The sequence below is a fragment of the Pristiophorus japonicus genome, chromosome 8 (assembly GCF_044704955.1).
Source record: "Pristiophorus japonicus isolate sPriJap1 chromosome 8, sPriJap1.hap1, whole genome shotgun sequence".
Classification (NCBI taxonomy): domain Eukaryota; kingdom Metazoa; phylum Chordata; class Chondrichthyes; family Pristiophoridae; genus Pristiophorus; species Pristiophorus japonicus.
Window position 1 is genome coordinate 32,187,431 of NC_091984.1, and position 23,388 is coordinate 32,210,818.

The 23,388-nt window shown below is 45.2% G+C and overlaps 1 protein-coding gene across 2 annotated transcripts in view; it reads right to left on the reverse strand.

Annotated features, from left to right (window-relative positions):
- Window positions 1-23,388, reverse strand: part of LOC139268039 (dihydropyrimidine dehydrogenase [NADP(+)]-like) — a 1,057,241-nt gene that overhangs the window by 206,369 nt on the left and 827,484 nt on the right. For both annotated transcript variants that reach the window (XM_070886024.1, XM_070886025.1), the window contains 2 exons: window positions 18,719-18,839; window positions 18,294-18,413 (listed from right to left, as the gene is read on the reverse strand). In XM_070886024.1, coding sequence (XP_070742125.1) covers window positions 18,294-18,413; window positions 18,719-18,839 — 241 coding nt within the window. The remainder of the gene's footprint in view (window positions 1-18,293; window positions 18,414-18,718; window positions 18,840-23,388) is intronic.

Here is a 23,388-nt window from a genome sequence, read left to right on the forward strand (position 1 = left end):
ATTATGCAGTAGCTTCAATAATATTAAACCTTACCGAGGTACACCTTGTCATGGATGTAACCACAATGTAACACTACTGTATTACTGTATACACTCAACCTAGATGCACACCTTGACCACAAGGGGTGAACTTATGGGAGACACTCCTTACCTGATCACACAGGTATAAAAAGGGAGGTCCCACGCAGGGTCATCATCTTTGGAATCCTGTGAATAAAGAATTATGGTCACAGAGTGACCTTGTTCCCAGAATATGCCTCATGTGATTTCATACTGTAGAGTAAGAACTTTACATTGGCGACGAGAAACGGGAATTCACGATCCATGAGAATGGCCACCGGTAGCACAGAGGAACGGTACTGTGTTGGGGAAGGTGATTTTGTCAAGAGGCTTCAGCAAAGCTTCATTACGAAAGAATGGCTGGGGGATGCAGCGGCCGACAAGCGAAGGGCTCATCTTTTGACCAGCTGCGGACCAAAGACTTACGTGCTCATGAAAGACTTACTAACACCAGACAAAACCTTTGAACAACTTAACAAATTGATCGGGGAGCACCTCAAACCGGCGAGTAGCATACATATGGCCCGACACAGATTCTACACCCACTGATGTCGTGAAGGACAGAGCATACCGGATTTCGTAGCAGACCTCCGGTGTTTGGCCAGCCTCTGTAAATTCACAGATCCTGCAGGGGGGAGATGCTAAGGGACTTCTTTATTGAGGGCATCGGTCATGCGGGAATTTTCCACAAATTAATTGAGACCAAGGATTTGACTTTGGAAGCGGCGGCGTTGATAGCTCAAACTTTCATGGAGGGGAGGAAGAGACAAAAATAAAATACGTGCGCAATTCTGCCTCTAACGCGGTGATGGATCAGGGAGTCAACATCATCGATGCGACTCAGAGCCCCGCAGGCAGGCAGGGGCAGTCCGACACTCCCCAGGCAGCAATAGACCCCAGAGTAGGACTTCAACAGAGACAATGGCAGGCTGACCGGACATTCACACCATCACAGTGGACAATGCGGCCCGGGATGGGGCCATTGACACCCGCTAATAGGGTACTTAAGAGCAGTCAAACGGACAGTCAGTGCAGAATGCCTGGCCATAGTCCCTTTGTTCCCAACAATGGAGACTTTAACTCATGCTGGAGGTGTGGGGGAAAACACTCAGCTAGATCTTGCAAATTTCAACAGTTTGTCTGCAGGAACTGCAATCTCACTGGCCACTTAGCTCGAATGTGCAGGAAGTCTGCAACCAGATTAATATATGAGGCGGATGGACCAGAAGAGGTTTCTTTGAGGCAGGATGACTTTTGGGACAAATAGATGGACGGCGAGTTTCAGCGGGTCCATGTGGCGAATATTCACAGTTCATACACCAAAATGCCACCAATGATGATGAGGGTTTTATTAAACAGTATCCCAGTACGCATGGAGCTGGACACTGGGGCCAGCCAGTCACTCATGGGTGTTCATCAATTGAGAAGCTATGGACACTTAAAGCTAGTAGACCCAAATTCGCACGTATTGAGACACAATTACACTAAAGAAATCATTCCGGTGCTAGGCAGTGCAATGTTGGCTGTCACATACAATGGGTTAGTGAATCGGCTGCCGCTCTGGATTGTCCCGGGCACTATTGAGGAGGAGCTGGTTAGCCGAGATGAACTGGAAATGGGGGGATGTTCACGCAATGTCATCTGTGGAGCGAAGTTCGTGCTCACAAGTCCTACAACAATTCGATTCACTATTCCAACCGGGCGTCGGGACTTTCAAAGGCACTAAAGTAGTGATACACATCACCCCGGATGCCAGGCCAGTGCACCACAAAGCCAGAGCGGTGCCGTATGTGATGTGGGAAAAGATCGAGAGCGAATTGGACCGGCTATTGCGAGAGGGCATCATCTCGCTTGTTGAATTCAGCGACTGGGCGAGCCCCATCGTTCCCGTCCTAAAAGCGGATGGCTCTGTCAGGATCTGTGGCGACTACAAGGCCACCATCAATCGGGTGTCCCTACAAGATCAATACCCGCTCCAGAGAGCGGAGGACCTTTCACCCCGCTGGCAGGCGGCAAGCTGTTCACCAAGTTGGACCTCACTTCAGCCTATATGACCCAGGAACTGGCCGACGAATCTAAACTACTGACCACCACAAGGGACTGTTCGTTTATATCAGGTGCCCGTTTGGCATTCGATCAGCGGCCACGATCTTTCAATGAAACATGGAAAGCCTGCTTAAATCCATTCCTGGAACGATCGTATTCCAGGACGACATCCTCATCAGGGATCGAGATACCGAGGAACACCTCCACAACCTGGAGGAGGTGCTACGCCGACTGGACCGGGTAGGCCTGCGACTCAAGAAGTCTAAATGTGTGTTCTTAGCTCCTGAGGTTGCGTTTCTGGGCAGGAGGGTTGCTGCAGAAGACGATTCGACGAGCACCCAGGCCCTGCAACACATCGGAGTTGCGTTCATTCCTGGGACTGTTGAACTATTTCGGGAACTTTCCGGATGTTGGAGCTGCAACATTTTCTTCTGCGTAAGGGTTGCGATTGGTTTTGGGGGGACTGTCAGGAACGGGCTTTTGATCGGGCGCGAAACCTACTTTGTTCAAACAAGTTGTTGACGCTGTATGACCCCCTGTAAAAAATTGGTTCTGACATGTGATGCATCGTCCTATGGGGTTGGGTGCGTGCTGCTACAGGGCAATGCTGAGGGTCAACTACAACCTGTGGCTTATGCCTCCAGTCACGCTCTCAAGCAGAACGGGGATATGGGATGGTCGAAAAGGAAGCGCTTGCATGTGTCTATGGTGTAAAAAAATGCATCAGTACCTATTTGGTAGGAAGTTTGAATTAGAGATGGACCACAAGCCATTAACATCCCTGTTGCCAGACAGCAAGGCCATCAATGCCAACGCATCAGCTCGCATACAGCGATGGGCTTTTACGCTGGCTGCTTATGACTATTCCATCCGGCACCGGCCCAGCACTGAAAATTGCACTAACGCGCTCAGCAGGCTTCCACTGGCCACCATTGAGGGGGCAGCAGAGCAAAGCGCTGAGATGGTCATGGCTGTCGATGCCTTTGACAGCGCAGGCTCCCCCATCACAGCCTGCCAGATCAAAATCTGGACAAATAGAGATCCCCTCCTATCTCTGATTAAGAAATGTGTCCTGACTGGGGATTGGGCACCTACATATAGAGCATGCCCTGAGGAGGTCAGACCGTTCCACAGATGGATGGATGAGCTCTCCATCCAAGCCGACTGCCTACTATGGGGCAGCTGGGTAGTTATGCCCCAGAAGGGCAGGGAGGCATTCATCAGGGAACTCCACAGCGAGCACCCAGGCATTGTGCTGATGAAGGCCATTGCCCGGTCACATGTTTGGTGGCCTGGAATCGATTCAGATCTGGAACACTGTGTTCGCAGGTGCACGACGTGTGCCCAGCTGGGTAATGCCCCCAGGAAGGCCCCGCTCAGCCCGTGGCCCTGGCGCACCAGGTCATGGTCACGCATTCATGTTGACTACGCGGGCCCGTTCATGGGAAAGATGTTCCTTATTGTGGTAGATGCGTACTCGAAATGGATCGAATGCATCATTCTGAATTCATGCACGTCATCCACCACCGTGGAAAGCCTACGTGCGATCTTTGCAACCCACGGCTTGCCAGACATCCTGGTTAGTGATAATGGCCCATGTTTCACAAGCTACGAATTCCGAGAGTTTATGTCGGGCAATGGCATTAACCACGTCAGGACTGCATCGTTCAAGCCGGCTCCAATGGCCAGGTGGAACATGCGGTCCAAATCATTAAGCAAGGTATGCTCAGGATTCAAGGACCCTTCCTACAATGCCGCCTATCGCGTCTCCTGCTGGCCTATAGATCCTGACTGCACTCGCTCATTGGGGTTCCACCCGCAGAGCTACTAATGAAACTGACACTCAAAACTCGGTTGTCCCTCATTCACCCAGTCCTGACCGACATAGTTGAGGTCCAGCGCAAGTCACAAAACGTGTGCCATGACCTGTATTCATCCTCAATCACACCATGGGGCCCAAATGGCTTGAGGGCACTGTAACTGACAAAGAGGGGAATAGGGTCATCGTGGTAAAACTCAACAATGGTCAGATATGCCGTAAGCATCTGGACCAAGTAAAAAAAAAGGTTCTGCATCGACACGGAGGAACCCGAAGAAGACCATGAGATGGAGCTCACAACACCGCCAGTGAATGAGCAACAAGAGCAATCAGAAGAATGCACAGTCCCTGCGGTCAGCCCGGACCGGCCGGAATCACCACAGGTGACAGACACTCACGTCAGTGTCCAACAACCAGAGCCCCAACTGCGGCACTCCATGAGGGAACGTAGACCACCTGAAAGACTAAACCTATGATCCCAATAAAACTTTGGGCTGGTGAGGTGATGTCATGTATGTAACCACAATGTAACACCACTGTTTTACGGTATACACTCAACCTAGATGCACACCTTGACCACAAGGGGTGAACTTGTGGGAGACACTCCTTACCTGATCACACAGGTATAAAAAGGGAGGTCCCACACAGGGTCATCGTCTTTGGAGTCCTGTGAATAAAGAGTTAAGGTCACAGAGTGACCTTGTCCTCAGAATGTGCCTCGTGTGGTTTCATACTGTAGAGTAAGGACTTTACACACCTGCCTGCATGGTGTCCGAAGGAAACAGAGCTGCTACACCAGACCCTACTTAGGGCCATGTTCAAGAAATTTTATGAGTTAGACTTTGGAAATGTAGACAAAACAGACCTATACACCCTAAACGCTAGGGACACCATGGGCTCAGGGAGACCGAGAAGGGGAATCATAAATGACGTTTTCACGACCTACAATACAGCATCCTCTGTAATAAATAGCCTAGATGACATAGAATTGCAAACACAGATAAATGGTTTAATGACCCAATTGAGAAAAATCCTGAAACAGGAGAACACTGTAGTAGGTTCAGAACTACACGAGGACCAGGCTATGACTGTCCATTTAAAAGAAATAGTGGCTGAGCTGGAAAAACATGCACAGATAGTGAATGCACTCATACGGGAGGATAGAAACGCTTCTGACCAGGCTGCACAAAACGAGGTGTGCGTATTGTATGGGGCATGGCTGTTGGGCGAGGGCCGCAACAACCTGGAGGATTTAAAACAAGGTGTAGTCCCCTCTTGGATCAGGAACAAGCACCTCGCAGCCCTGCACCCATACAGCAATTCACTAAGCCCGTGCTAGCTCCGCCTAGCCTCTGAAGCCTACCCTGTCCCAGTAGACTGTGGGAAATCTAACCACACCATTATGGGAATAGTATTAAGAATGCCGGTCATGGGTGGGACAGCCCGACCCGCACTGGTATACCGGGTGGAAAACATTGGAGTTATTCAGGGAGGTGCCCACATTCGTTTCGCAGCGGTCTCACCCGATGTCATAAAGTGGGAGCACGCTGTAACGGGTACTGACCTCTCTGGATGCCGGAGCCGGGGTGCACATGTAATACTGTGTCCCCAGCACTTGAGTGCCCATTCAAAGTCACAGTGTGGGTTTAAAGCTGCTGGCGCACAGCCCATTAACTGTACCATGGAGGTAATGACACAAGACCATGTCCCTCCACAGGTAACATACATAGGGGCTAGGACATATTGTGTCACCACCAGTGCGCCCCACTACCAACATGGACACTTCTGGTGTCCGGTAAGTGACAGCAGTTTTTGCTTCAAACCTGAGGCATCAGTTCAAGTGGCCAAGGAACGGATGGTCCCCATTTCTGAACCCTTCACTGTCCACCTCACTGTGAAGGAAAACATCACAAACCTGCAGGATTATGTTGTACATTTTGGCTATGCAATTGCCCCTCTACCCGAACTCTTACCGCTCTGCTAAAAGCTGTAATTATCTCACAAAAACACTTCTATCCTCTAGAACAGAAAACCATTGAGATAGGGAAAAAGATTCTTGAGATCACCATTCCGCCTTGGTGGGACCTTTTCAGAAATATAGAGGTCCCAGTCTGGATCCGAATCGCTTCCCACACTTTAGTTATTTGTCAACTCGCGATTATACTTTACTTATGGTGTCTCACTTGCCGAGTAAAACGCAGAAGCCGTCAGGTCAGGCACCAAAGGGTGCTATACGCGCCTTGGCCGATCTTGGGAATCGCGCAGGGAGGGGTGACACCACACTACCATGTTTAATTTGTGTTTGATTTTACCTGCTGTAAACCGCAACATCACGAGTGTTCTAAGAGTGTTACTTAAATGATTTGACTATGTACCTTTATTTTACTGAACTTAAAACGTGTTTGACTATGGACCTTTATGCTATTTGAGAATGTGTTACTATGTGTTTTTATTTTACTTTACTTAAAGTTGTGTTTGTATGTATACCGTCATTTTACTGTGAAAACCAAGTAAAAGAGGAACATCATACCCCCTCTATGGTATAACCGAATTGTAATGACTGTACTCGCCTGTATATTGCATTGCATTTCAATGGGGGATACAGAGTAATGTTTAGCTAGTATAAATGCAGGGAAGGTTGACTCTCGGGAGCAGGAATTTTGCTTACCTTGATTGATACTCAATGAGTGTAGAGTGTCAATAGGAGGGTACTGCAGAGAGCAAAATTCACCAGAACCACCCCCGCCCCCCGTGTTTGGGCTCATTCGAAAGGAAATTTAATTTGGGACTATCTACCGAAAAATTTGGAACTCTAAAGTGCTTATGGAAGAAACTACGAACTTTAATAGAATTATGAACTTTTGCAAGACAAATTCAAGCCTGTAGGCGGACCTCAGGAACAAAAGAAGCCCACATGATTATTGGAACTGTCTGGGTGTGAGGACTGAGTTAACCTGTCTGGAAGAATGAGTATTTGAAAATCTTCCTCCACAAGAGACATTACCGTTACAAAATCACCCAGAGTTGGCCCCCCATCAACATGGGCCTGGAAAAACCATTTCAGCATATACATCACAAAGAGGCCCAATCCAGCCTGTATGTGAAAGACTAAGCACAAAAGGACATTGCAATTACCAAACTAATATTTCCATCAGGAAACAGTTTTCGAACATCAACCCACCCAAGACATATCAACTTTAACGAGCCCAACAAAATATTACAAAGAAGAACCAAGCCCGCCAAAATTATACAAAGGATTGTGAACAGATTGGGCGGCAAGATTAGAACACTAAAATCGTATAACTGGCCACTGTTTTCAACAGAGGTTAGAGAGAGGAGAGAGAAGAGAGAGAAGAGAGGAGAGAGAGGAGAGAGAGGAGAGAGAGAGGGGAGAGAGGTGGTTGTTACTACCTCATCAAGACAAGGAGAGAAATCAACGTGACAGTTGCAAACTAACTTCTCCAGCCTCGAAGTCTTGAAGTCCTGAAGGAAGGACATCACCATCTACCATTAACTATCAAAAGGATTGGTAAGCATAAGTCCCTGCCTGCCCTGGAGTCTAACCTAGCTAGAATTAGGTATTGGGAGGTGGGAGGTATAATTTTACTGTACCCCCTTTGAATGTGTAGTGTATGGTTCTTTATTAGAGTGATTTTAAGTTTGACCTTGTACCTTTCCTTGTATTGTTCTTTATTAGAGTGATTGTAAGTTTGGCCGTGTATTTTCTTACTAGAGTAATAAGCTTGTATTACCTTGACTGTAATAAAACCAAAGTTCTTTGCATCAAACCAGCGTTCTCTGCACTTTTGTCACACCCCCCAAATAAATCCAGAGTATAGAACCCAAGGGAGGGGGAGCGATTCGAACCACTCAAGTTGGTCAGAAGGGAACCTGATCCCCTCATAGAGACCACAAACACCCCCCCACCCCTTACACTCTGGATTGAATTCCATTTGCCACGTAGCTGCCCACCTGACGAGTCCAATATTATCTTCCCACAGTCTAAAGCTTTCTTCCTCACTGGCCCAGAAGGAGGTGTTCGCCCGAAAGAGACTTCTTTCGGGCGAACACCTCCGACCAGAGAATTTTTACAAACGTACCTGGTGGTCCTGGAGGAGTGTGGGATTCCGGTGGGGAGGCCTTCTCTTCCCGTGCTGCAAAGTGCGCTCCCGTCCTCCAGGTTCCCACGCAGAAGGTACAGTCACATGTGACTGCTCAGCCAATCAGGTACAGTTTTCCACAGCATTATCATTAATAGCAATAGGAACTCCGTATCAACGAGTTCTCATTGCTATTAATGAAGAAAAAAACAAACACACTAAACACTATAATAAAAAATAAAAAAACACACCTCACATAATTAAAATTAACTAAAATTAAAGTTAATAAATGTCCTAGAAAAAAAATTCCGATTTAAATTTTTTTTTAAATTATGGTTTAAAATACACTTACTATAGTGGGCAGGGTTTTTAACAGTAAAATGTGTTTTTAAATTTTCTCTTAATATGTTTTAAAACTCTTATGTCTGTATAAGTAGGCTATGTGCCTGCTTTTATCAGGCGCAAGAGTTTTCAGGACATTTGCTGGGCAAGATATGGGTAAATATCGCAATCATGCCCATGCAAATGTCCTCGCTCCTGAGATGCGTTGGAGATGTCAAGCTGGAGCTTGACAGATCGGAAACTCGGTTTTCAACGCGTGAGCATTGTGAGCTGAAAATCAACTTTTACGATGCTTTCCCAGATCCGTACACACTCCGTATGGACCCAGGGAGGCCGTGATTTCTGGGCCACGATCAACCGCATAGCCGATTTTAGTATCATCTGCAAACTTCTTAATCATACTCCCTACATTGAAGTCTAAATCATTGATATATACCACAAAACGCAACGGACCTAGTACTGAGCCCTACAGAACTCCACTCGGAACAGCCTTCCAGTCACAAAAACACCCATCAACCATTACTCTTTGTTTCCTGCCTCTGAGCCAATTGTGGATCCAATTTGTCACTTTCCCTTGGATCCCATGAGCTTTTACTGTTCTCACCGGTCTGTCATGTGAGACTTTATCAAAAGCCTTGCTAAAGTCCATATAGATTACATCATCGACCCTCTGAGTTACTGGAAGGGAAAAACGGGAAGGCTTCTCCTCCCACGAGCGGGCCATCTGATATAAAGGGTTGACGCTTGCCCCAACCTGCATAACAGCCCCCGGAGATAGCAGACAGAGTCAAATGGCAAGGTATAACAATCTTTTATTACGAACGTCCGGGAACACCTCTCATCACAACCGCCTGTGAGTGGAGATGCTCCCCGAACAGCACAATCATACAACTTTTATACATTTCAAAAATCCCTCCGTTCCCTGGTAAGACCTCCCTAGATCTCTAATTGGACTACCTTATTAGTGCTACTTTGGATTGACAGGCCAAGACCTTTGTGACCACCTTAGGCCATGACTAGAATGACTTCATTAGGTCAGAATTTGTTGATTCTCCTTGGTGCCCGTGAGTCCGCCTCGAGCCTCTTCGCAAGGTCTTATCAATGTCTGTTTAGGTTCTCACATCGTGTCCTGTCGGAATATTATTGAATTAATAACTTCTGGAGCCTTGGTACTGGAATGTACAAGGCCAAAGAGAGACCTTTTACCTCCTTATGGGTCGGTGCAGGAACCAGCATTTTAACCCTTGTCCCGCTGGTACCCCTAATGCCAAATTTTTCTCTTACAGTTACCTACTCAAAAAGTTCAATCAAGTTAGTTAGACACTACCTTCGCATAACAAATCCATGCTGACTGTCCTTGATTAATCTGTGCCTTTCTAAATGATGATTAATACCTCCCTCAGAATTTTTTCCAATAATATGCCCACCACCGAGGTTAGGCTGACTGGCCTTTAATTACTCAGTCTATTTCTTTCTCCCTTTTTAAACAAAGGTACAATGTTAGCAGTTCTCCAGTCCTCCTGCACCACATCTGTACCCAGATAGGATTGGAAAATGATGGTCAGAGCCTCTGCTATTTCCTCCCTTGCTTCTCTTAACAGCCTGGGATACATTTCAGCTGGGCCTGGTGATTTATCTACTTCAAAGATGCTAAACCCCTTAATACTTCCCCTCTCCCTATGTTTATCTCATTGAACATTCACACTCCTCCTCCTCAACTACAATGTCTCCATCATTTCTCTTCTGTGAAGATTTATTAAGAATCATACCCACGTCTTCCACCTCCACACACAGGTCTCTAATAGGCCCTAATCTTTCCTTAGTTATCCTCTTGCTCTTTATGTATTTATAAAACATCTTTGGGTTTTCCTTGATTTTACTTGCCAATATTTTTTCTTGCCCCCTCTTTGCTTTCCTAATTTCCTTTTTAATTTCACCCCTGCACTTTCTATACTCCTCTAGGCTTTCTGCGGTATTTAGCTTTTGGTATCTGACCATGAGCTAATGTAGGTCAACAAGCACAGTGGTGATGGGTGAATGGGACTTGATGCGTGTTAGGATACATGCAGCCGAGTTTTGGATGAGCTCAAGTTTATTGAATGTGGAAGATGGGAGGCTGGTCTGGAGAACATTGGAATAGTCGAGCGTGGCAAATAACACATAACTGTAATATTATGCATGTTGATAGAACCAACTCAGAATAGGCTCTACTTTTTTAAAATTCATTTATTCATTTATTGCCCATCCCTATTTGCACTTGAGAGTGTGGTCATGAGCTGCCTTCTTGAACCGCTGTGGTCTGGACAGGGGGGCGGGAGGCAGGGGGAACATAAGAACATAAGAAATAGGAGTAGGAGTAGGCCATTTGGCCCCTCGAGCCTGCTCTGCCATTCAATAAGATCATGGCTGATCTGATCCTGGCCTCAACTCCACTTCCCTGCCTGCTCTCCACTCCTCAATAGTTCAAAAATCTGTCTATCTCCATCTTAAATATATTCAATGACCCAGCTCTCTGGGGTAGAGAATTCCAAAGCTTCACAACCCTCTGAGAGAAGAAATTCCTCCTCATTTCTGTCATAAATGGGCAATCCCTTATTCTGATACTACCCCCAGTTCTAGATTCCCCCACGAGGGGAAACATCCTCTCTGCGTCTACTCTGTCAAGCTCTCACAGAATCTTATACATTTCAATAAGATCACCTCTCATTCTTCTAAACTCCAATAAGTATAGGCCCAACCTGATCAACCTTTCTTCATATGACAACCCCTTCATCTCAGGAATCAACTTCATGAACCTTCTCTGAACTGCCTCCAATGCAAGTATATCCTTCCTCAAATAAGGAGACCAAAACTGTAGGCAGTACTCCATGAACTTGGTGCAGGTGTAAAGGGGTGGGGGTGGACAAACGTGATCCAGGTGTAACAGCAGGTGGGAGAACATGATCTTTCTTCCCATCTGGATCAAGTACTTGCTCTCATCACAGCCCCCCCCTCCGCCGTCTCTTTTGGACCTCGATTACATTCTCACCCCCTCCCCAATATTCTCACCATCCTTTCCCCCCAATAAGTTCCTGACCTTCTCTTCCCTGAGTTCCTGACCACCCCCCCCCGCCACTCTCTCTAGCTACTGCACTTCTCCCCCCTGAGCTGTTACCCTTCTTCCCTCCCCCCCACCCTGCATTCCTGACATTCTCCCCCCTCTCCGACCTCTTCTTCCCTATCCCCGCGATTTCCTCTCTGAGCCCCTCTCCCCCACTTCGATCCCCTCCCCCTTTCATACCCTCTCTCCCCCCCCCTTGATCCTCTCTCTCCTCCCCTTTGATCCCCTCTACCGCCCCCCCTTCGATCCTCTCCCTCCCCCCTCGATCCCCTCTACCGCCCCCCCTTTGATCCCCCTCGATCCCCTCTACCGCCCCCCCTTTGATCCTCTCCCTCCCCCTCGATCCCCTCTACCGCCCCCCCCTTCGATCCTCTCCCTCCCCCCTTGATCCCCTCCACCGCCCCCCCTTCGATCCTCTCCCTCCCCCCTTGATACCCTCCACCGCCCCCCCTTCGATCCTCTCCCTCCCCCCTTGATCCCCTCCACCGCCCCCCCTTCGATCCTCTCCCTCCCCCCTCGATCCCCTCTACCGCCCCCCCTTTGATCCTCTCCCTCCCCCCTCGATCCCCTCTACCACCCCCTTTGATCCCCTCTCTCCCACTCAATCCCCTCTCCTCCCCTTTGATCCCCTCTACTCTCCCCAGCCCCCCTCCAATCCCCTGGAGCTTGGAGCTGAGGAAAGCACGTTTGGTACTGTGCATGCGCGACTGGATCGTGTGTGCGTGCACTGTACCAAAGGGGGCGCATGCACAGAAGGACTGGAGCACCGTGCCATTAATGGCAGCTGTGGTTTGTGGGGAACTGTCCTGCCTACAGATCATGGAGAATAGTGAGGGTATAAATGTACGGGTTTCACTTAGGAATGGATTATCAGTGATAAAACAAAACATTCTCATCAAAAGCAAACATATCGGCAAACAATAGTAACCCACTCATTTTCATTTATTTGCATCCATCAGTAGGACTCATACCTTTTTATTCAAAGGCACAAATACTGTGCCAGGAAGTATGAAACTCAGACACAAGCTTAAGCCAGGCAAATCTGTTTGCTGTGAGAAGAACGTAACCTATTGAAATAATTAAGCTAAGAAAGAAACTGTGAGATAATTGCTGATATCTTAAAAAGTGGCTTTATATCGGATTACATAGGATTACATAGGATATACAGCACAGAAACAAGCCATTTGGGCCAACCAGTCTATGCCAGTGTCTTTGCTCCACTCACGCCTCCTCCCGTCTTTCCTCATCTATATCTATCAACATAACCCTCTATTTCCTTCTCCCTCGTTTGCTTATCTTAAATGCATCTATACTATTTGCTTCAACCACTCCCTGTGGTAGCAAGTTCCACATTCTCACCACTCTCTTGGTAAAGAAGTTTCTTCTCAATGAGGGAATTCAGTGCTGTGTTTCAATGTTTCTGTGCACAGAAACAATCAGGTTTGCCTGGCATAAGTTTGTGCTTCACAATATTTGTGCTTTCGAATGAAAAAAAAAGTGTGAGTCATACTGATGGATGCAAATAAATAAAAATGATGGGTTACTGTTGGCGGTCTGATTGGAAAAGCTAGGCCATTAATTCTGCCGGATTTATGTTATTAGTATTCAGCAGCATTTTTTTTAATGCAAACATAGATATCACTGTGTTCATGAATAGGCAAAATAAGAGGCAGATCTGTTAGAATGCAATCAACTATATGATCATTCAGTATTGAACATATATTCTGTAACACAAGATTTCATTCTATTTTCTAAGAAATATATGCAAAAAACTGTGTTTTTAAATGCTCAGTCATTGACTAGATCCACTAATAATATACTTCATGGAACACCCTCTCTAAATCTCCCACCTCACTTCTGAACAATATACTGGATTGTGATCTGCAGCTGAAGACTTCATAAAGACATGATAGTAATACCCCAAGGCAAACCGTGCTAAAGGAATCAGCTGTTCCCACTTTACTTCTGCTCCACAAAAAACTGGACGTGCTATGCAAAAGGTCACCTGTAATTTTTTTCAATAAGGAATAAAAGTGATAAAGACTAGAAATCATTTTGTCTTTAAAATTAATCCACACACGTCCAATGCCTAAGGTGTTTGATAAATCCCTAATGCAGACGGACACTGTTACCAAAACCATTTTGTCCGTCTTACCAAACTCAAGGGAAAGATCACACAAGGGTTTCAATTTAATGCTGTGAGATAATAGTTTCATGCTTGGGTTGCAGTATGACTGCAAGGAGGTGAACTGTGTTAATTCAGCCAGCTCAATTTTGCTTGCCAGAGCATGATTGTCAATATTTAGCTCTCAGTGTGCATGTCATGAATCTTTATAGAAAAGCTCAAATACAAACTAAAACAATCCTTCCAAAGTCTCTCATTTTTAAAAACTAGGTTAAGAATAATGTTCCATTTCCATTCTATTCTTTCCTATTCTGTAAACAGCATACAGTTGAAACACAACTGTTAAAATCCCAGCAATGTTTAGGCATGCTTTGAATTTAAAAGCTGCAGAATATAGTACAGTTAGCAGATAAAGACAGTTAGGAATTACATTCTAGTCATGCCCGCCTTTCTTAATTTTCCTTTCTCTGTTTTGTCTCCTTTCCTGTTCCCTGAGGACTGGGGTGATTGATAGCCTAATCCAATGACTGTATTACACCAGCCTCATCTTGGAATAAGAACATAAGAACATAAGAACATAAGAAATAGGAACAGGAGTAGGCCATATGGCCCCTCGAGCCTGCTCCGCCATTCAGTAAGATCATGGCTGATCTGATCATGGACTCAGCTCCACTTCCCCGCCCGCTCCCCATAACCCCTTATCCCCTTATCGTTTAAGAAACTGTCTATTTCTGTCTTAAATTTATTCAATGTCCCAGCTTCCACAGCTCTCTGAGGCAGCGAATTCCACAGATTTACAACCCAATGAGAGAAGAAATTTCTTCTCATCTCTGTTTTAAATGGGCGGCCCCTTATTCTAAGATCAAGCCCTCTAGTTCTAGTCTCTCCCATCAGTGGAAACATCCTCTCTGCATCCACCTTGTCAAGCCCCCTCATAATCTTATACGTTTCAATAAGATCGCCTCTCATTCTTCTGAATTCCAATGAGTAGAGGCCCAACCTACTCAACCTTTCCTCATAAGTCAAACCCCTCATCTCTGGAATTAACCTCGTGAACCTTCTCTGAACTGCCTCCAAAGCAAGTATATCCTTTCGTAAATATGGAAACCAAAACTGCACGCAGTATTCCAGGTGTGGCCTCACCAATATCCTGTATAACTGTAGCAAGACTTCCCTGCCTTTATACTCCATCCCCTTTGCAATAAAGGCCAATATTCCATTGGCCTTCCTGATCACTTGCTGTACCTGCATATTAACCTTTTGTGTTTCATGCACAAGTACCCCCAGGTCCCGCTGTACTGCAGCACTTTGCAATCTCTCTCCATTTAAATAATAACTTGCTCTTTGATTTTTTCTGCCGAAGTGCATGATGTCACACTTTCCAACATTATACTCTATCTGCCAAATTTTTGCCCTATCTATGTCCTTTTGCAGATTTTTTGTGTCCTCCTCACACATTGCTTTTCCTCCCATCTTTGTATCGTCAGCAAATTTGGCTACGTTACACTCAGTCCCTTCTTCCAAGTCGTTAATATAGATTGTAAATAGTTGGAATCCCAGCACTGATCCTTGTGGCACCCCACTAGTTACTGGTTGCCAACCAGAGAATGAACCATTTATCCCAACTCTCTGTTTTCTGTTAGTTAGCCAATCCTCTATCCATGCTAATATATTACCTCCAACCCCTTGAAATTTTATCTTGTGCAGTAACCTCTTATGTGGCACCTTGTCAAATGCCGTCTGGAAGTCCAATACACCACATCCACTGGTTCCCCTTTAGCCACCCTGTTCGTTACATCCTCAAAGAATTCCAGCAAATTTGTCAAACATGACTTTCCCTTCATGCTAATGTTTCCTTATCATTTGCAGTTACCCTATGGTTAAATTCACAGCTCAGTGCTTGATTCAGCCCCAGAGATTTAAAGGTTTGCCCTTTAGAAAATATTTAAAAGAAAACTGAAATCTTGTCAGTACTAAGATCTTGGTTCTTTCTGATAAGTCATTTTTAAAATTAATTTGACATAAGGTACCCTGGCCCCATGTAAGTCTATAATGTGACCAGCTGTTACTACAACCAACTGAAACGTGCCGCTACATTAAGCAGCAACAAGCGTGCCGCGACAGTAAAATAAAGTATCTATATTTGACTTTTTTATATGCTGACTAAGAACAATGTTTATTCTAAAAGAGGGATGGAGACAATGTGGCTCCGGTTCAAAGATTTAAATCACTGTCCCATTATGAGACAGCCAGTAAATGCAGAGCTGCCTGGGACACAGCAGGAGCTCCCAAGTGCAAAATTAAATGCATCTCATAAAGTTCTATTCTATGGAAATGTCAAGCCATGGCTGTAGTGCTTCAAAACCAGCAGGTTGGCATTTTCCACTGTCTGCTCTGTTGTCATCAAGCAAACATGAACATTGAAGATTTGTGCAGGACAGGCAACAACAGACTTGTGCTTTAAACTTGTATACCACCATTAACAGAAATTAGCCAGGGGTTGGGGTTGGGGCTGGGGCAAGCGGGAGAATAAGCTTTGCTTAAATAACTAAATGAACTTTGTTTTTCCATTTCATTCACACTAACAGATTAAAAAAAAAAATTACAATAAAAACTCAACTGCTTTAATTATAGTACCACCTCAAGCAGGAGAGCAATCGACATATTTTGGTTTCATTTCTGCCTTATCCAGATATGCAATCTGATGGGCTCCTATAAGGATCAAGAAATTGATAATCAAAAGACACGTGGCAGAAAGATGGTAGAGAGGAAAAGGAAAATTAACACACATGTTGGAAATCTGCAATGAAAGGCTGGATATGTGCAGCATTTGAAAAAGAAACAATGACTTTGGATATTTGATGGTTCTGATGAAGATGCTGATTGGCCTGCTTTATATTTCCAGCATTTTCAGTTTTTGCATCAGGAAATAATGCTCCTTTATTTTGTCTATTTTATAAAGCACTCTTTGTTTACCACTTTTGTATTTAGCAACTATCATATCATCATAGGCAGTCCCTCGAGTCGAGGATGACTTGCTTCCATGTCAAAAAGTTCACAGGTGTTTCAATGATGGACCTAAAATTCCGAACTAAATCTTAAGGGTAGAAGATGCCTGTGCTTGGATTTTTTTAACGTGTGGTGACTGTTGCACATCAGCCACCACACGGGCTTGACAGAGCTAGGTCTTGATCCAGTACTAACCAAGGATTGACCAAGACGAGGGAGACCAGCTCTGCTGCACGGACCTAGTGCGCACAAATATTGCAGTGTGGGTTGGCCCGTGCTGCCCCTGGACCCTCGCCTCTTCTGGGCCCCAAACTCACGCCTCTCCTGGGCCCCGATCAGGTCCCTCTACAATCTTTCGCCGCTGCTTAGCCCCGATCTCGCCACTCCTGCTGTAACTGCCCACGCTCCAATCACCGACCTAGACCTTGGCGACGTCACTCTTCATGTGCAACGCCATTCTGGTGGCGTTAGTCCTGGCAGGAGGTCCCAATGCACCGAGTTGTAGCACTATTACAGCAACAACAGCCTTATCTTGAAGGAAGGCTGTACATTTCAGAAAGCAGTTCGGGCCCTTTCCCCTCCCGATTGCCGAGGACCAATATAACCCAAAGAAACAGAGGGGCCGAAATTGCATACCGCCTGAAACGGGGCACACCTACCAATTTTGATGTGTTTCGGCCACCCCAATGCATGGGGTGGACAAACCGGAGAAATTCAGCACTTTTGTGCTTTTCTTTGGAGCGGGGGCGGAAGTGACCACATCATGGGGGCGGAATTGGGGGCAGGCTGTTGGCGGCCCAGCCGAACCCATGTCCATAATTGTCGGCCCGACCTGGCCATGGGCCGACAAAAAAAAAAAAATAACATGGCGTCGCTGGCAATGCCACCTCCCCTTTAAGCGCAGCCACGCCACCCAGCCATGGAGAGTGTACAGACAACAACCGCTCCCGCGGGGCAATTCCAGGAAAGAGCCAATTTCCTGCAGAGCAATTTTGGTAAGGGGTCGGCACATGCACGCTGTGGTGGGAAAATGGGCGGCGCGGTCCGTACACTGCTCCAAACCTGAGGAAGGGCAATTTTTAAAATGGCGGCCCCTCCGCGGCAACTCGACAACCATTCCGCACTGGCCCATCGTCGCCGCTTTCAGGCGGCTAGAGGCCTTATAGAAAGGGGCAATTTCAGCCCACAGGCTCCAACCATTTATCCGAACATAAACAGCAGTAATAGTTATCTATAAAAATAACTATCAGAGCAATTCATTAGAAGTAAATGTGATTAGGTGTAAGCATTTTAACAGAAATTAAAACATATATGTATACATATACATGATGGTGATTCCTTTGGCTTACAATACACATGAAAAATTTACATGTGTTTTACATTCCTAATGTGAGTGCAAAAAATCACCTGAAAGGAGAGTACACGAACACAAATTTCTACAACAGAGACTTCAAGGTACTTCTCCTTTCAATATCCCACCTACTTTACTGCAGCATCGTGCCAGTAAAGGAAATAGGCACTGCAAGAGCTTTCACACTCAATCTCCTCCATCTGTCATGACTATTAGCTGCGTTGACCAGCAAGAAGATTTGAACATTGGGAGAGAGATGATATTATAGATTGCTACAAGGACCTCCCAGTGTTTCTACAGTCTCAGAGGAAGCACTGTACAGTGATGAGGGCAATACTTACCAGACACGCCACCATATGTGGTACGCCTGCCTCTACCAACGGCAGGCACGGGTGTACCATCTGCGAGTACCCCGATCAGCCCAGAGACTGTGTTGGTCGCCGTGATGCCATCTGCAGCACCTGTGAGAAAAGGCAGCAGTTATTTCAAATTCCAATCTGTAGAATGATACCTCTTGGCGTGGATTGTAATGTAATAGTTAAAGAATAGGTGACAATAGTCATTTCAAAGTTAGTGACACAGGCATTAGCAGAAATGACGTGCAATCAAATTAGCACCATAATCCAATACAAGGCGTATTTTTTTAAATTGAAGTATTTGAACTATTACAAGATAATAAAAGACAGCCATAGATTAAAAGAAACAATTATTCTCCGAGTAGCATTTTAAATCCCTGCGCATTCTTTACCCTGCTGTAGTTTCTTACCTTCCTGAGCTGCCATCGCTATGTTTACAATGTCTGTGACGTTCGGGGTCAGCTTGGCAAAGAACGGAATCTTAACAGCTTGTCGTACCCAGTGACAGATGTTACGCACCAGCTTTGGATCCTGTTCAAATGGGTCAGTTACAGAACTAGATGAGAAACTAATCTGATAAAGCTGTGCAGAGAGACTGGCACAGCTTAATGCTGCCAATCTGCCTGCACTGCATGCAACACTGAAGGCATTGTAACCATCTCATTATTTGATCCTCAGATCACAGCAGCAAACAGCAGACCCGTAATAATATCATCTAATGCAATTACATTTTTCTTGTGTACAGAATAAGCCGAATGAATGAGCCTCCATTTATAATGGAATTTATAGCAGTAATAGTGCTACTTGCCTACTGGAGCTAATACTGATTGGCACAGGTCAGTTACTTTAAATGATCTATTTGGCTATTAAAGCTACATTTTTATTAAAAAACATCTTTGTCCTGCTGACAAGGAAAAAAGTTAGCACTGACAATAAGGGGGAGAAATTTGTCTGCTTGGCACCTCCCGTTAACGCCTGCGGGGGTGGGGGAGGGGTTGGTAACGGGGCGGTAAGGGGTTATGGACCAGGCTCGACAAAATCACCGATGCCTACAAACTTTCCTGGCAGTTTTGCGCTGGTGCTAACACTTACCGCCTTGCTCTCTTGCGCCCTGTAGATCGTGAAGTCATCCAGTGCGCATCTCCCCGTTACCACCCCAGATGCAATACTCGATCCCGTCTCCTGCTGCATCGCCGGGCGTCAACAACGGCAGCTGAAAGGAGCATTGTCCCCTCGGCTGGCCGTTTGGAGAATGCTAATTAAAGGCAGTGGTGGTCAGGTAGGGCAACATTTAGTTATGTTCCCATTCTGGTGCCTCCTGATTTATTTTGCCCCTGCGATTGCTCAGCCCTGCACTCTGAGTGCATGTAGCACAGGTGCCATGGCCCAACACAGACAACCTGAAAATCCATTCAATGCAGCATTGGTCCTTCCCTTTAAGGGAGGGAAGAAGCCTGTAAAATCAGCAGCTCTGCCCCGAACATTGCTCAGTGCTCTGCCGATACTGCCCCTCTCACTCCCTTTGATGCTCTAAGGGAAGTGATAGCGCTTGATTTAGCACTCCACTTCCTTCTTGGAGCGCTAAAGTGGAAGTTCCTGCAATTTCTAACCCTTTATCTTCTGCTTTTTTTTTTGCCAATTTTCCCCCATCTGCTTTTTTCTTGAAAGCTTGGATTCGCTTCTTGGTTACAATTCCATATACTCTAATTACCCTCTAAGCCTTTGCCCAACTGGGAGCCTTTACAGTAAGTGTTGGCAGTCTATTCAACCATGGGATGGGGTGGCGGGGCAACACAGCAGAGCCTGTTCCTGTCTTTATTGGTCATTCAGTTAGATCAGCCATGATCTAATTGATTGGCACAATAGGGTGGAGGGGCCTACTGCTGTTCCTATTCACACACTTCCACCATGGGTCACTGTGTAGTGGTCAAGAGCAGGGACCCTGACTGAATGTTCTTACCCAAAGAATGCTAAAAGTAATTGCAGACCCCCCCACTGCAACTGGCTAAGATCAACTAACTCAGCACAAGATGGGGATTGAACCCAAGAGCCGATAAATTGGATTGCGTCTGATTTGGCAAATGAGGCCAACGGCAGGACCATGACCAATTGGTCCTCATTAGGCTTGTACCGGCGAGCTCCAGGCACCAGAGACAGCTCGCCAGTCATGGCAGGAAGCGAATTGGGGTTGGCTGGGATACCGGCTGAGGTCCTCAGGTTGGGGTGGAGTGGAGGCAATTGGGAGGGATGAGCATGGCCAACAGTGGCCCGCGGTTTTAATGTGAAGCCAGGAGCAGCGGGAGTACCATTGCTAGGTTCACAATTAGCAGTGGCACTCTGTCCTCTGCATGGCGCTTGCTGAGGTCAGTCGCAAACCAATTGCACAAAGAAGCCTGGCACAGGCATTGGGCCCATGATTTGCAAAAGCAGTTTCAGGCAGGCGTCCTCAACAACTACAGGGCACCCTGACCAATATGGCGTGCAGCGCACTTGCAGTGTGGACCAAATGCGCGCATGCAGCGTGCCGTGTTGGGTCCTTTCACCCATAAAATGGATGCAGCGCAATCTAACTTCGAGGCCAAGATGTTTGTTTTTCATTTGTGATATTAGTAGTTTTCCTTTCAGTGATAGGAATATGGTTCCTTTCAGGGTCACTGAACATTTCACCTAACTTACAATAAATACAGAGGAACAGGAATAGGCCATTCAGTCCCTCGAGCTTGTTCCGCCATTTAGTTACATCATGGCTGATCTGTACCCCAATTCCATTTATCCACCTTAGCTCCAGATACCTTGATACCCTTGCCCAACAAAAATCTATCGATCTCAGTTTTGAAAATGTAAATTGTCCCAGCATCCACAGCTTTTTAAGGGAGGTGGGTTCCAGATTTCCACTACCCTTTGTGTGAAAAAGTGCTTCCTGATTTCACTGCTGAACAGCCTAGCTCTAATTCTTTATGCTTCCATTTTTGCTAATAATCTCTTTTGCAGAACATTCTCAAATGCCTCTTGGAAATTCATACAGAAAACAAAATCCATATCTGCTGGGTGTCCACCTGCTCCGCTGCACCGGGAAGTTCTGATGGAAGGGCTGGTGCTTCTTCCACCTGCTTCATCCTTTGTCACATCAGCACTTTTGGGTGTTCTGTGGCAAAATCCTGGTCTACCCTATCAAGCCTGCCAGATACTCCATCTATTCAGTCAGCAAGTACACCTGCAGGAAGCTGCACTTGCTGTGCAGGACCAATGTGGGCCCCGATATTGAAATGGCAATTGAACACAGACGGATTCATTGTTTGGGACCTACTAGCGAGGGAGCAGCAAAAAGAGCATCTCCAGCCTTGGAATCTTTGGTCAGACCGACCGTTCCCCCCCACGCCAGGTTTGTAGATGCCCAGTTGCACGGTGGAAGCAGGGTGCCCTGTGTAATATATAAACTACACTATCCCCATGATAAGGGAGGCAGTCATAACGAGGCCAGGCGAGCAGGAAAAATTCCACTCCGCTGCACTTTGGATGTATACAGACAACTGCCAGAATGTATACAGACAACAGTGAATGTGAAAAATCAACATCTTCATGTATTAAGAAACATGCATTTTCATGTGTGCATTTGACAATCAAACTTACAGTAAATGTTTTAATTCCTATTGGGCATGAATCAGAAGATGTAACATTGTTTTCTAAATGGTGCAGAACCATTTTTTTCATCCTGAAACAAATCCCCTTCCCCCACCCGCCATCCTGCTGCTAGCTTCAATTCAAGCTGGCGTGACTTCAGTTTGTCAATGTGCATGAGCAGAATATAAAGTGAGACAGGTTTATCTACCCAACACTTTAATGCATCAGTTGCTCAAACCACACATATACTGACCAATGCGTGCATGATGCAGCTGTACCATTCATCTTAAGCACTGCATAATCTAACAGTACTAGAAATAAGTTGGACTGTCTTTTGTATAAGTATCAGGACTGAATGCAGTAAGTGAGGAGCTATCGATTTCAGTTACATGTAAGAGATCTGAACAATTTTACATATTGTGTAAGAAGTGGGGGAAGATTTTGAACATTCATTTGTTTGATAAACTTTAAAAATCTTTGAAGGAGCATTTTCCGGTCATCCCTAGTATACATGATTAACAGCCACATATGTCATTGAATATATTATATAGATCAACTCACAAGGTGATCGAGCATTTACATTGTTGCTTTTTGTTACATTCAATGGGTAATGGTAAAAAAAGATTCATTTTAATTTATAGAGAGGTCAAATCTGGTCTATTGCAATTTGCATAATGGCTTAAACAAGTTATCAATATTTGTGTACATCTGTTAATTATAATTATCATATTACCTGCATTTTTTAAAGATATATTTCAGTTTTGAGAGAGAAATCAAATGTAGTTATATATGCATGAAATGAATGTCTTTACTGAAAAGGTAAATAAGCTTTGCTTTAAATACTTCATTCAAATGAAGCAGATTTGTTCTGAAAATTTTGGCAATCAATTTTTCAAAGTAATTTTCTTAAATCATATTTTTTCTAGCTATAACATAGTCTAATATTGTGTAAGTAATATATGAATTCTGCAAGCCAGCATTTACAATGGTGGATGGCACTACAAGAACATTTGTGTCCTAATGTGTTTATACATTTTAAATTAATTTTTTTTTTAAAAACCTCAGACAAGTCATCTTAAATAAAATTTTATTTCATGTATAGTACACTCCTATTATTCTAAAGATGTATAATTCTAAGGGAAATTCTGTCTACATATATATTAAAATGTAGATTACATAGGTCCATATGAAATTAGTATTTTACATGTAATGGTTATAAATGAAGTACTCAGAGGATAAGTTGTGCAAGATTATAATGAACTAAACAGCTGGTACCGAGTGCTTCTTCCAAACGCAGGTTTAGTAATAAATTAGCTGTTTGACAGAACTTAAACCCAAAGACAATTCTTCCTACAATTTTCCATAACTAAAACATTCAGCAGTTTAAAAAAAAAATGAGCTGATCCAGCCTTTCCTCAATTAAGACAGTAATTATTAACTGTCAAGAGGCATCAAGAAT